Genomic DNA, 14,127 nt, shown 5'->3' with positions numbered 1-14,127 from the left:
CTAGAGAGAGTATCAAACTGTGGCTCATGCTTCTTGCATAGCTTCATGGAAGAACTGTTTAGCAGTGGGGAAAGTTCAGCTGGGGCAAAGCCTCCAATGTACTTAACCCCTGCTTGAAGAACTGCTGAGGCTGATGCTGCCGAGTTGCCCCATGTGCTGCTCTCCTTCACTTCTGCCCTAGAAAGGAAAAGGAGCCACCATCCCCTTAACCTCTGCTGGAACTCCCCTCTTTTCCCCCAGCTCTCTGTGGCTTGTCTCGTGGCTCTCTGACTTAGGAAGGGTTCTTATTGTTGTGTGGCTGAAACCACGGACATGGATGAGAGTCCCCCAAAGGACGGTATGTAAGTGCACTGTGGTTGAGACCACGGTCTCTCCGGGGTTATGATGTTTGATGACACAATGGCACATCTCCTGACAGGTCTTTGTACTGGATCCTCACTCCACCATCCTCTTTGTAGGAGGAGTGCATTATACATTTCATGTTGTCGGGCTGCAGTTCAGAAACCATTCACTGAGAGCATTAAACCCAGGCCAGCTACAAAAGAAAGGTGTTTGGCCCAGTCCTGGGCTCCATGGCTCATATCCTGTGCCCCTTCTTTTTTTCTCTATTTTCCTTTTTTTTCTTGTTTTCTAATTTCCTCTTTGTTTCTTTTCTCTTCTTTTGTTCTTTTCTCTTCTTTTGTTCTTTTCTCTTTTTTTTATCTTATCTTTTTTTCCCTTCTTTTTCTTCCTTTTCTCTTCTTTTTTTCCTCTTCTGTTTTTTCCCTCTTCTTTTTTTTCCTTTTCTCTTCTGTTTTTTCCTCTTCTTTTTTTCCTTTTCTCTTCTGTTTTTTTCTCTTCTTTTTTCCTTTTCTGGTTTTTTCTCTTCTTTTTTCCTTTTCTCTTCTTCTTTTCCTTTTCTTGTCTTTTTTTCCTCTTCTCTTCTGTTTTTACCTCTTCTTTTTTTTCCTTTTCTCTTCTTTTTTTTCTTTTCTCTTTTTTTTATTTTCTTTTTTTCCTTTTCTCTTCTTTTTTTTTCCTTTTCTCTTCTTCTTTTTCCTTTTCTCTTCTTTTTTACCTTTTCTCTTCTTTTTTCCTTTCCTCTTTTTTCCTTTCCTCTTCTTTTTTACCTTTCCTCTTCTTTTTTTCTTTTCTCTTCTTTTTTTCCTTTCCTCTTCTTTTTTTCCTTTTCTCGTCTTTTTTTTTCCCCCCATTCTCTTCTTTTTTTAACTTTTCTCTTCTTTTATTCCTTTTCTTTTCTTTTTTCTTATCTCCCCAGCTCAGGAGGGACAGGGATCCGCTGGAGAGAGTCCAAGGGACAGCAACAAGGAAGCTGCAGGGACTGCAGCACTGCCTGGGGAGGAGAGGCTGAGAGCCCTGGGGCTGTTCAGTGGGGAGAGGAGAAGACTGAGAGGGAGTCTGATTAATGTCTATCAATAGCTGAGGGCTGGGGGTCAAGAGGGAGGGCACAGGGATAGCCTCTGCTCAGTTGCATCCTGGGATAGGACAAGGGGCAATGGATATCAACTCCAGCACAGGAGGTTCCACCTCAGCATGAGGAGGAACTTCTGCCCTGTGAGGCTCCCAGAGCCCTGGAGCAGGCTGCCCAGAGAGGTTGTGGAGTCTCCTTCTCTGGAGCCTTTCCAGCCCCATCTGGATGTGTTCCTGTGTGACCTGTGCTGGATTCTCTGCTGCTGCTCTGGCAGGGGGTTGGACTGGAAGATCTCCAGAGGTCCCTTCCAACCCCTAACATCCTGTGGTCATCAGGAACGACGGAATGAATTCTTGAGGAATGCAAAATCCAGGATGAGATGGTCAAGAACATGAACACAGATGAGACAGGTTGAAATACCAAGCCCTGTGAAGGAGTTAACCTGTTTCCCAGGGAAAAGAAAAAGAAAGCTCCCAGCTGAGTGCCAGCCTGAAAGCTGTGCAAGCGCAAGCAGCCTTTGTCTGCAGCAAACTCTCTGAGGAGTGACAAACCCCACCATGATGTGATTCATTTCTAGTGCTGGTTTCCATGACTGTTCAGCTGTCTCAAGTGTAGCACTTGAGATGTGAGATCCTTTCAAGTGAATCACAGGCTCTCAGTTCAGAAGGTGCAGTCATCTGCTCCATCACTCAGCAAGGATGAGGATGACTTCAGGAGCTATTCCACTGCAGGAGTCGATGGTGTCAGAGCAGGACTTTCCTATTGTTGGGCTTAGGGTTTGTTTTGCCTGTATGAATTTTATCACTTACTCCACTTGAGTCCCAGGAGGAAATTTTCCTAGTTCTGCTTGGCCACATTTCCTGCTTGGCAGAGAACTTCTTATTTGGCAAGGCCATAATCTGTAACTGAATAGGGCTATTGCTTCACCCAAGAGCCGTAGCAGCACAGTGAGAAATCCTGGAAAGCCTTGAAAAGAAGAAAATAAAGGAAAGAAGGGAGGTGGGGGAAGCACAGCCTGCCCCAGACTCCAGGGGCAGCTGTCCCCTTTCTCATCTGAAAGGCCACGAGCAGGGTTACTGATGATCTATGACTACATCTGCAGTGTCTGGTGCTCTTTTGGCAAGCACACCTCAGGGGAGTTGGGGGCAGTGCTTCAGCATGCAGTAGAAGAAGAAGAGCTGTACCCAGCTGCTACTTCCAAGCCTTATCAAGGAAAGAGTTCCTGGAACCTGTAGATCACTAGCAGGAGGCAGCTGGCCCTGGCTAGTTAGGTTTATCTGCAAGGCTAATTAGCTCCTCCGCAGTGCCACACAAGTGTGGCTCTGTTGCCAGCTCTGAAGCAGGCTCTGCTGACAGCAGGGTAGAGCTTTCTTCGCTGTGCAGCTGTGCATATCCATGCTAAACTGCCTGCTCCCTGAGGGTGTCAGGGCACCTCAGTCCTCCTACAACAATGGCAGACAAAGCCATCCAGCCATGGTTCCAGATTCTCTCTCTGGCCTAGTGTTTCCCTACCTAAGCAAAACGGAGCCACTTCAACGTGGTGCTTGGGAGACAGCCAGCCCAAGGGGGCCAAACTCTCCTCTGGCTGGCACACACTCTTGGGAGGGTTGCTGTGGTCTTAGTAGTCAAGGAACTTAAATCCTTATCTGGCACATAGAATAGAATAAAATAGAATAGAGTGGAATAGAAGAGAGTGAAATAGAATAGAGTGGAATAGAGTGGAATAGAATAGAGTGGAATAGAATAGAATAGAGTGGAATAGAGTGGAATAGAATAGAATAGAATAGAATAGAGTAGAATAGAATAGAATAGAATAGAATAGAATAGAATAGAATAGAATAGAATAGAATAGAATATACCAGGTTGGAAGAGACCTTCAAGATCATCAAGTCCAACCTATCCTCCAACACCACCTAATCAACTAACCCATGGCACCAAGCACCCAATCAAGTCTCCTCCTGAACACCTCCAGGGATGGTGACTCCACCACCTCCCCAGGCAGCCCATTCCAATGGGCAATCACTCCCTCTGTGTAGAACTTCCTCCTAACCTCCAGCCTAAACCTCCCCTGGCACAGCTTGAGACTGTGTCCTCCCAGGCAAAATCCCAGTACAATCCACTTCTCTGGGCTTCTTCCTGCCCAGGTGGGTCTGGTAGTCTCAACTGCATTCTAATTCAGGGAATCACAGTCTGAACAACCAGGAGTGTAGCCCACGAGTGCAGCTGGGGTAAAAAAAAAGGTCTTTGTGTTCTCTGGAACCCTCATTCTTGGCACTATTGTGCAAAAGGCTCTGCTGTGGGCCCTCTGCATGATGCACACACATCACGGGAGGAAATGAGTAACCTCCTGGGAGATGCAATCTGAGCCTCCTCAGACATTTAGTAAGAGTTCCTGGCTGCATGTGACTGGCAGCCTATGGGGGTATTTTTACCTTTTGATTTCTCCATTTTCTATGCATGCTGCCATTAGCTCTCTAGCTGGGGGAAAAAAAAAAGGGCAGAGTGTTCTGGAGCTGCTAAACCCCAGCAAAGCCTGGGCCATGTGGACTGGGTGCCAGATGTCTGTCTGTAGAGAAATGTGTGATTAAGGAGAGAGGAAAAACTAGCTAGGCTAGGGCTGAAGAACTGAATTTGCATCTGGGAGGGAGAAGTTAAAAAGGAATCCTTAACTAGTTGAGATAAGCTCTAGCATCCTTACATCTCTCTATCTGAGGTAGCCTGCTGAACATTCATAGTCTGTCTCTCTCGCAGCTGTGCCCCCTGAGAGATGCCTCAGATCACTCCTCACTTAGGTAGTGATATGCTTGTAGGGTATCACTGGTGTGGATGTGGACCTGTCCTGCCTGGGCTAGCTAATACCAAAGAGGGGCACTCCTCCTGGACCAGGGAGAGAAGCTTGGCAAGAGTGCCCTCAGCACATTCCACAGGGTCCCCAGGCTCTCAAAAAGCTGTTCCTAGAATGGTCCAGGTTGGAAGGGAGCTCCAGAGCTCATCCAGTCCAACCTCCCTGCAGCCAGCAGGGACATCCCCAACTAGATCAGGCTGCCCAAGGCCTTGCTGAGCCTCACCTTGAATATCTCCAGGGAAGGAGCCTCAACTACCTCCCTGGGCAAACTGTGCCAGTGTTCCACCACCCTCATAGTGAAGACCTTCTTCCTGATGTCCAGAGTGATACTTTTTCCTGTGGTGGTGGCTAGCAGCTCCTGTGGTGTGCAGAGGTATTTTTCACAGCCCCAGATGCTAGCATCAGACCAACAGAGGAGTTTGCTCTTCCTTCTACTGCCTCCTGCTTCTCCTACTCATTCCCCTGGGGAAATTTTTCACTGAGTTCTCATAACAATTAAAGAATTGTTGGGCACAGAAAGCAGAGTGGGCAGAGCACAAATCCCTGTGAAATGATTCTGCCCATAATCCTCTTCACCTGAAGGGAAAGGAAGGAAGAGGGGCTTTTGCTGAGGGACTGCCAGGTACAATGGACAGCAGAGCACCTGCAGGCTCCCCTGCTGGTTCTCAGGTCCATTTGTCTATCAGCAGCTCTGCTTCCCTATCTTTGAGATCTCACATGACTCACACAGAGTTTCTTGCCAGTTCAGTGCAAGCTGGCTGAGGCTTCCACATCTCCAGGAGCCTTAATAGCTTTCCAGACCTGACTTGTTCACAATGCTGTTCAGACACGGCCTGCTTAATCCTTCCAACGTTTCTCTGAGGTGTTTAGCATATCTAAGTAGTGTTTCAGAGGTGAACAAAGAACTCAGAGCACTTCGTTTGTTGCTGAACATTGCTGCTGAGGGCTTTGAGCTGGATGAGGGGAGGGTGAGACTGGAGAGGAGGAAGGTGGTGAGGGTGGGGAGACACTGGCACAGGTTGCCCAGGGAGGCTGTGGATTCCCCCTGCCTTGACTGGAGGTGAGGAAAAAGTTCTTCACCGAGCGAGTCGTTCGTCATTGGGATGTGCTGCCCAGGGAGGTGGTGGAGTCCCCATCCCTGGAGGTGTTCAAGGGGAGATTGGATGTGGCACTTGGTGCCATGGGCTAGTCGTGAGGTCTGTGGTGACAGGTTGGACTTGATGATCCCTGGGGTCTCTTCCAACCTTAGTTATACTGTGAGACTGTGAGACTGTGCCTGTAGGTGTTCAGAGCCAGGCTGGATGAGGCCTTGAGCAAGCTGGGCTGGTGGGAGGTGTCCCTGCCCACGAGAAGGGGATTGGAACTGGATGATCTTGAAGGTCCCTTCCAACCCAACCCACTCTGTGACTCCATGAATCCATGCCCCAAATGTTGTGAACACCGTGCAAATATTTCAGACACGTGTGACTGAGAAGAGCCTGGGGAGCTCCTGAGCAGAGGGCTTCTGCCTAACTGCGCCAGGAGGGGCTGGGAAATGGGTACAGTGGGAGCAAACACCGTTGTGGGCTTGGTGAAGCAACGATGATCATATGATGCTGTGTCAGTTCATGAGGAGTGCATCCACAGACAGCACCAGGCTAGAGCTCATTCTGTCATTTACAATGGCAGAAAATAGTGATACTTTATTGGACATTTGCTTTACCTTACTTTATTGGACATTAGTTTGCTTTACCTTACTTTACCTTACCTTACTTTACTTTATTCGACTTTATTCTACTTTACTCTGCCTTACTTTACCTTATTGTATTTTACTTTGTTTTGCTTTACCTTGCTTTATCTTACTTTACTTTACCTTACCTACTTTACTTTGTTTTACTTTACTTCACTTTATTTTACTGTATTGTACTTTACTTTATTTTACCTTATCTTACTTTACTTTATTCTACTTTACTTTACTTTGCTTTAACTTTACTGTGACCAATACCTCTGTACTCTGCATTGGTTAGGCCACACCTTGAGTACTGTGTCCAGTTCTGGGCCCCTCAGTTTAAGAAGGACATTGAGACACTTGGAGGTGTCCAGAGAAGGGCAACAAGGCTGGGGAGAGGCCTTGAGCACAGCCCTGTGAGGAGAGGCTGAGGGAGCTGGGGTTGCTTAGCCTGGAGAAGAGAAGGCTCAGGGGTGACCTCATTGCTCTCTACAACTACCTGAAAGGTAATTGTAGCCAGGTGGGGGTTGGTCTCTTCTCCCAGGCAACCAGCACCAGAACAAGAGGAGACAGTCTCAAGCTGTGCCAGGGGAGGTGTAGGCTGGAGGTGAGGAGAAAGTTCTTCACCGAGCGAGTCGTTCGTCACTGGGATGTGCTGCCCAGGGAGGTGGTGGAGTCCCCATCCCTGGAGGTGTTCAAGGGGAGATTGGATGTGGCACTTGGTGCCATGGTCTAGTGATGAGGTCTGTTGGGACAGGTTGGACTTGATGATCCTTGGGGTCTCTTCCAACCTTAGCTATACTGTGAGACTGTGATACCCTTTGGGGCTGTGCCTTTAAGAAAAGGGACAGTACTGGGACGCTGGCTGAATGGTTTTGTATTGAAATGGAAACACTGATATTCTAAACGAATTTCATTGGTGGAAGGGCAAAATGCAACTTTAAATTGTAGGGCAGTTGGAATTTTTTCTCACTTTGGGTTTCAGCCTGTTCTGCCTGCCTGCTTCTCGGCAAACTGGCTGGAGCTGACCTTGAGATAAGCAAAACTAATCCTGCAGGGGCTTTTGAAGCTTTATAACAACTCTGTTCCTTGATAACTTGCCTTTTTCTCGCTCTCTAACCCCTTTTTTGGGGAAAAAAGGGAGGTTGGGGGGGGAGAGAGGGGGTTACAGGGAGGGAAACATTGGCCACAGCAACCCCATGCAGAGCTACAGGCTGGGGTCAGAGTGGCTGGAGAGCAGTCAGGTGGAAAGGGACCTGGGGGTGCTGGTTGGTGGTAGGCTGAACATGAGCCTGCAGTGTGCCCAGGTAGCTAAGAGGGACAATGGCATCCTGGCCTGCATCAGGAACAGTGTGGCCAGCAGGAGCAGGGAGGTCATTCTGCCCCTGTACACTGCACTGGTTAGGCTGCACCTCGAGTCCTATGTCCAGTTCTGGGCTCCTCAGTTTAGGAAGGAGGTTGACTTGCTGGAACGAGTCCAGAGAAGGGCAACAAAGTTGGTGAGGGGTTTGGAGCACAGCCCTGTGAGGAGAGGCTGAGGGAGCTGGGGTTGCTTAGCCTGGAGAAGAGGAGACTCAGGGGTGACCTTCTTGCTCTCTACAACTACCTGAAGGGAGGTTGTAGACAGACGGATGTTGGTCTCTTCTCCCAGGCAGCCAGCACCAGAACAAGAGGACACAGTCTCAGGCTGTGCCAGGGGAGGTTCAGGCTGGATGTTAGGAAGAAGTTCTACACAGAGAGAGTGATTGCCCATTGGAATGGGCTGCCTGGGGAGGTGGTGGAGTCACCATCGTTGGAGGTGTTCAGGAGGAGACTTGCTGGGGTGCTTGGTGCCGTGGGTTAGTTGTTTAGGTGGTGTTGGATTGGATGATGGGTCGGACACGATGATCTTGAAGGTCTCTTCCAACCTGGTTTATTCTATGTATGTATTCTATGTATGTCTAAACCCTCCCTGAGGAGGCAATTTTGTTGTTATTTCTCTTTGCTGTATATTTCTGTGTATATATTGTAAATACCTGTATATATTTGTGTTACATATGATCTGCTTCCTACAGATGCTTGTAAATATAGTCTGCTTCTCCGACTGAGTTTAGCTGTGGTTTCTTACTCTGTGGGGGAGGGAGAGCTAGGCCCTCTCTCAACCTACCACACTACACTTTATTTTGCTTTACCTTACTTTATTTTACCTTACTTTACTTTATTTTACCTTACTTTACTTTACCTTACTTTATTTTACTTTACTTTACCTATTTTACTTTATTTTACCTTACCTTACTTTACTTTATTCTACCTTACCTTACTTTACTTTATTCTACTTCACTTTACCTTACTTTATTTTGCTTTACCTTGCTTTATTTTATCTTACTTTATTTTGCCTTGCTTTACTTATTTTACTTTACTTTCTTTTACTTCACTTTATTTTACCTCACCTTATTGTACTTTAATTTATTCTGCTTTATTCTACTTTACCTCATTTTATTTTACTTTACCTATTTTACTTTCTTTTACTTCACTTTATTTTACTTCACCTTACTCTACTTTATTTTACCTAACTTACTTTACTGTGTTCTATTTCACTCTATTCTACTTTACCTTACTTTATTTTGCTTCACCTTGCTTTATTTTATCTTACTTTATTTTACCTTACTTTACTTTACCTTATTTTATTTTACTTTACTTTACCTATTTTACTTTACTTTATTTTACTTCACTTTATTTTACCTTACCCTATTCTACTTTAATTTATTCTACTTTATTCTACTTTACCTTACTTTATTTTATCTTACTTTACCTTATTTTATTTTACTTTACTTCACCTATTTTACTTTATTTTACTTCACTTTATTTTACTTCACTTTATTTTACCTTACCTCACTCTACTTTATTTTACCTTACCTTACTTTACTTTGTTCTACTTCACTCTAGTCTACTTTACTTTACCTTACTTTACTTCACCTTATTTTACTTCACTTTACTTTACTCTATTTTACTTTCCCTTCCCTTACTTTACTTTATATTTCCTTCTCTTTTCTGCATCAGGTTTCTAGCTGGCTAATAGCCCTCGCTGCTGCATGCTGTCACCTCAGCCATCCACCCCCAAAACAACCCAGAAGCACTGCAAGCTAATGCAAGCACATCCTCAAAATCATATTCCAGGTCAGGGCTGTTGGGTGGTGGTTTTCTTCTCTTGACTTCACTGAGCTGTTGCCCCTCAATACTGCTAAAGAAAAGGCAAACCCAATGCCCCACAAGTATCAGCTTTTGGGCAGTGGGAAACACAGGAGCTCAAGCACAGCTGTGTTATTCTGGGTAGGCAGTGAGAGGAATAAACCTCAACAGCTAGCTGAGCTCTCACCAGCTCTGTGATAATATCCCCAAGGAGTGTTTCTTTCCTTCATTTCTGAACTATTGCTTTCTGTTGTTCCCTAAGCCAAGCTGGGAGGTAGGCAAGGGCTGTGTGGTCTAGTGTGACAATCCCCAGCGCTGAGAGAGCCAAGCTGTGTGGCAAGAGTGCTCAGCTCTTCCCCTCACCTAGCTCTCCACCTGCAATTCAGCAACGTGGAAATGTGCAAACCCCCAGGCTCTGCCTCACTCGTTGCAAGGAATCTCTGCCTCTGCCCCATCTGTCCTCACACAGAATTTCTGCCTGCAGAGTCAGCAGAAGCACCACCTTCTGCTTATGAATCCAGGGAAAGCAATTTCCCTCAGAGGCATTTATTTTCACAGAATCCCAGGATGGGCTGGGCTGGAAGGGCCCTCCAAAGGCTAGCCAGTCCGACCCCCTGCACTCAGCACTACAGCAGGGTGCTCAGAGTCCTGTTGAGCCTCACCTTGAATACCTCCAGGGATGGGGTCTCAACCACCTCCCTGGGCAACCTGCTCAGTGCTCCAGCACCCTCCTGGTGCAAATCTTGTTCCTCACATCCAATCTAAATCTGCTTTACTCTCACTTCACACCATTGTCCCTGATCCTGTCCCTGCAGGCCTTTGCCAGCAGTCCCTCTGCAGCCTTCTTGTAGCCCCCTTCAGGTCCTGGCAGGCTGCTCTTAGGTCTGCCTGGAGCCTTCTCTTCTCCAGGCTGTGCTTTTGACAATGCCCACATAAATGATGTAGAGCTCAGTAATAAAAAATGCTTCCCTAACTGCCACCTCTACATCCTCTGAGCGAGCTCCAAGGGGCAAACTGGGAAGGTTTCCTGCCTCCTGTATTCTCTGCTCACGGAGAGCCACTTGGTACACCACCTCCCCAGGCTCCCTGCTTCCCAGCTGCCCAGGGACACAGCTGTCCTGGCTTTGTCTGGGTATGCCCAGGTGGAAAGGATCACATTTGAGTAAAGAAGCTGCTGGTGCTGCACAAGGAGGAGCTGAGTTCATCGATTCCTGGCTACCTTTAACCTGCAGAAGTAACAGGGGTGAGGGAAGCAACAGCTGCTGCTGGTGTCTGCATGTCCAGCCAGGCCAGAGGAAGAAGCAGTCAGCCCTGCAGCAGTGCATTACCTAGAGCCATACAGAGAGGGGCAGGGTGGCTTGGTGTGCATTTCCCCCAGCAAATTTAGCAGTCCAAGACCTAGCCCTGCTGTGCCTCCCATCCTTCTTACCCTGTGTGATGGGCACACACCTGCACCTTCCCTCCCAGAGCCAGGCTGGACCCAGCTATTATCTTTGTCTCTGAAAACAAACATACCTATTATGGGCTAAAATTAGGATGCTCTTCCTTCCTTCCAGCTTTTGCAGGGGTCACAGACTGAGTTGGAGGGAGACTGCTGCAATTCAGTGAGTTTCTGTTTATACACAAAGTCTGATTTTAGTGCTGGTGGCAGCTGGAAAGGGCAGGCTTGGCTACTCATCCCCACGCTGCTATCTTTAGGGTACAGCCTAATTGTGGCTGTGTTATATGTGGCCACGGCAAGACTGTCACAAACACACCTGGGACGAGGAGGAATAGCTCCATGAATGAATCAGCTCCATGAATGAATCCAGCTGAAATTTGGGGCTTACTTTCTTTCAAACAGGAAAAGAGTTCATCAGTGGCTATACATAGGAGGAAATCCCTCCCTTCAGGTTTGGTGCAGAGGGAGAAAAGATAACACAGAATGCAGAGTCATCATCATACAGACACAGAGGCCAAACCAAACACTGTCCATGGATTCATAGGTGAACTGTTGAGGTTGCAAGGGGCTTGACTCAAAATTCCTCCAAGCTGGCTGAGAACTTCCCTTGACTTTGAAGGGCTCTAGTGGGGTCCACATGAGGCACAGGAGCCCCTAAGGATTTCTCTGTAGGGAAACAGTTTGGTCTCTGCAAACGTCAGGAGCTCCTGAGGCCTGTGGATGTCTGCACTTTGTAAAGATCCTCTGCAGCTTTAGGGGCCTGGTGGAATGATGCAAATGTGCTGTGCAGAAGGGGGGGTGGAGGGGAAAGGGGGGGGGGCGCTAAGAAAAAAAGGAGTGAGGGCAGAGGAGAGGGAGAAGTTGAGAAGGAAAACCAGAAGGAAGAGAATGGAAAGAGAGGGAACAAGGGTGAGGGAGATGAGCAGGAGCACACTCTGGAGAGGGTCTGGTGAAAGCTTTGTTTAATTTACCAGCTGCAGATAGTATCATAGGATCATAGTATCAGTCAGGGTTGGAAGGGACCACAAGGATCATCCAGTTCCAACCCCCCTGCCATGGGCAGGGACACCTCACACTAGATCAGGCTGCCCAGAGCCTCATCCAGCCTGCCCTTAAACACCTCCAGGGATGGTGCCCCAACCACCTCCCTGGACAACCCATTCCAGGGCTTCACCACTCTCATGGGGAAGAACTTCCTCCTCCCCTCCAGCCTGAATCTCCCCACCTCCAGCTTCATTCCATTCCCCCTAGTCCTATCACTCCCTGAGATCCTGAGCAGTCCCTCCCCAGCCTTCTTGGAGCCCCCTGCAGATCCTGGAAGGCCACAATGAGGTCACCTGGGAGCCTTCTCTTCTCCAGCCTGAACAGCCCCAGCTGTGGAAATGCACAGTGCTTAGCACAGAGATGGCAGCTTGTGCTCTGAGATAGCAGCTCCCGGGTTCGTGGTGTGTGCTGAGAGGGCTGAGCAGGGGGATGGAGGGCCAGAGACCGGCTGAAACCACCTCCAGGGAAAGTGAAGTGGCCTTGTCTCCCCAGTGCCTCCATGCTCCCCCCAGCCCTCTCCCTAGCTGCATGTCAGTCCCTAGCGTGCTCGGCACGGCGGTGCTGCATGCCGGGAGGGCTGGTGGCAGCGGCTGCCTGCAGGTGTCCTGCTCCATCCCCAGCAGCACACAGTATCTAGCTGGGCAGAGCGGTGTGAGTGGTGGATGGGGACTGGCACTGGGCTGTCCCTGCTCTGCTCTGCTGAAAGCCAAGGGCAGGTGGTGCTAGGAAGAGGAAAATGAATGGGGCCACAGGAGAAACCTTGCTGCAAAGTCGTTCTGATGGCCTGCTGGAGCCATTCTCTCTGTTCAGACTCCTGCCTGAGTTGGGTTACTGAGTTGTTCAGGGCTCTGGGGCAAACCAGTAGAACAGGCTGGTGAATCCAGGCAGTAGGTGCCAAGCTGGGTGGCTGCCTCTTTCGGGAGTAAACAGCTGGGGAGTCATTGTTCATCTCCCTAACTCTCTGCAGGACACAGGCTGTAAATTACATCTAGGAACAAAAGGTTGATGGGAGTAGAACTGGGTGCCCAACTTCCCAAGGGAGTGCTTTGCCCTCCAGCCAGAGGAGTAGCTTTTCTGGCTTAAACCTGCACTTCTGCCCTCCCACCAGCACTTGGGGCCCAGGGGAAAGTGTGTGGCACAGGATTGGCTGCACTGGAGCACTTGCAACCCTTTCCATGACAAAATCTGCTTTCAGGGCTGATCATGGAAATGAAATCTGATCTGAAATGCAGGCAACAAGATTGCAGTCTAGGGAGACAGGGGGAAATCTTATTTAAAACACCATGTCATGCTGAGATTACACTTAAAAAGAGGCAGAAAAGCCTTCCTCCTCCCCTGGCACTACCTTGCACAGCCAGTGCCACAGGCTAGCAGAATGCCCTCTGCTGTGGCCCAAAGGAGAGCTGTGCAATTGACAGTCACCAGGACTCTTATTCTGCAGTTTTCCATGAGGGGCTTCAGATTGCCACCAAAACATGTTGAGGGAAGGATGGGTTTCATTAAAAAAAGAGAAAAGAAAAGGTAAATACTTCTGCTGAGAATAGAGCACAAAAAATACATTATTTGTGTCACATTAGGAGCTTCCTTCTTCAACTTTCTACCTTTCCCCAGAGAAGTGCCAGCTATCTTGGTAGAAATCGAGTTGCATCCTTCCCCCACTGCAGCTGGTCCCTTCTGATAATGAAACCAGGCTCTGCTCTAAGTTCACAGCATCACAGAAACATTCAGGGTGGAAAAGAGCCTCAGGATCACCAAGGCCAACCCAGAACCCTGCTCTGCAAGGCTCACCCCTAAACCATAGCCCCAAGCACCACACCTTCAAACACAGCCAGGCTTGGGGACTCCACCACCTCCCTGGGCAGCACTTTCCAATCCCTGACCACTCTGGATGGGAACTATTTTTTCCTACTGTCCAATCTAAACCTCCCCAGGGGCAGCTTGAGGCCATTCCCTCTTGTTCCATCCCTAATTACCTGTGAGAAGAGACCAGCACCAAGCTCTCCACAACCTCGTTTCAGGTGGTTGTAGACAGCCAGGAGGTCTCCCCTCAGCCTTCTCTGTTTCACACTAATCATCCCCCAGCTCCTTCAGTCTCTCTCCATCAGATTTCTTCTCCAGGCCCTTCCCAGCTTCCTTGCCCTGCTCTGCCCTGGCTCCAGCACCTCCACAGCTCTCTTGGATTGAGGTGCCCAAAACTGAACACAAAACTTGAGATGTGGCCAGGCTGAGGTACATTTCACTTGCTGGTCTGCCCACATACTAAAATCCCAATCATTATGCACCCCAGGGAGTGGCTGTGCCACTGAATCCAGTGGAATTTTTGGCCTTTGAGTTGGGCTAGACCAGGATGTCATCCTTTGTGGGGACTCCCACAGAAACATCTCTCTGTTTTGCTGTAAGCTATGTGAGTTCCTTTTCTAGGGCTCCAACACATGTGCTCCCCTAATAGGTCTGTTATCAGAACTAATTGGTGCTGGCTGCAGTTCACATAGGTGATAAAAATCACCAGC

The 14,127-nt window shown here is 48.3% G+C and overlaps 1 protein-coding gene across 1 annotated transcript in view; it reads left to right on the top strand.

The window, feature by feature from the left end:
* The first annotated feature begins 312 nt into the window (after positions 1-312).
* Positions 313-14,127, top strand: part of CD44 (CD44 molecule (Indian blood group)) — a 107,141-nt gene continuing 93,326 nt past the window's right edge. Inside the window, 1 exon segment of the mRNA XM_054162142.1 lies at positions 313-337. Coding sequence (XP_054018117.1) covers positions 313-337 — 25 coding nt within the window.

Source organism: Dryobates pubescens, chromosome 5 (genome assembly GCF_014839835.1).
Source record: "Dryobates pubescens isolate bDryPub1 chromosome 5, bDryPub1.pri, whole genome shotgun sequence".
Taxonomy (NCBI): Eukaryota; Metazoa; Chordata; class Aves; order Piciformes; family Picidae; genus Dryobates; species Dryobates pubescens.
The sequence above is the reverse complement of the archived record's forward strand: the minus strand, read 5'-3'. Positions and strand labels throughout refer to the sequence as shown.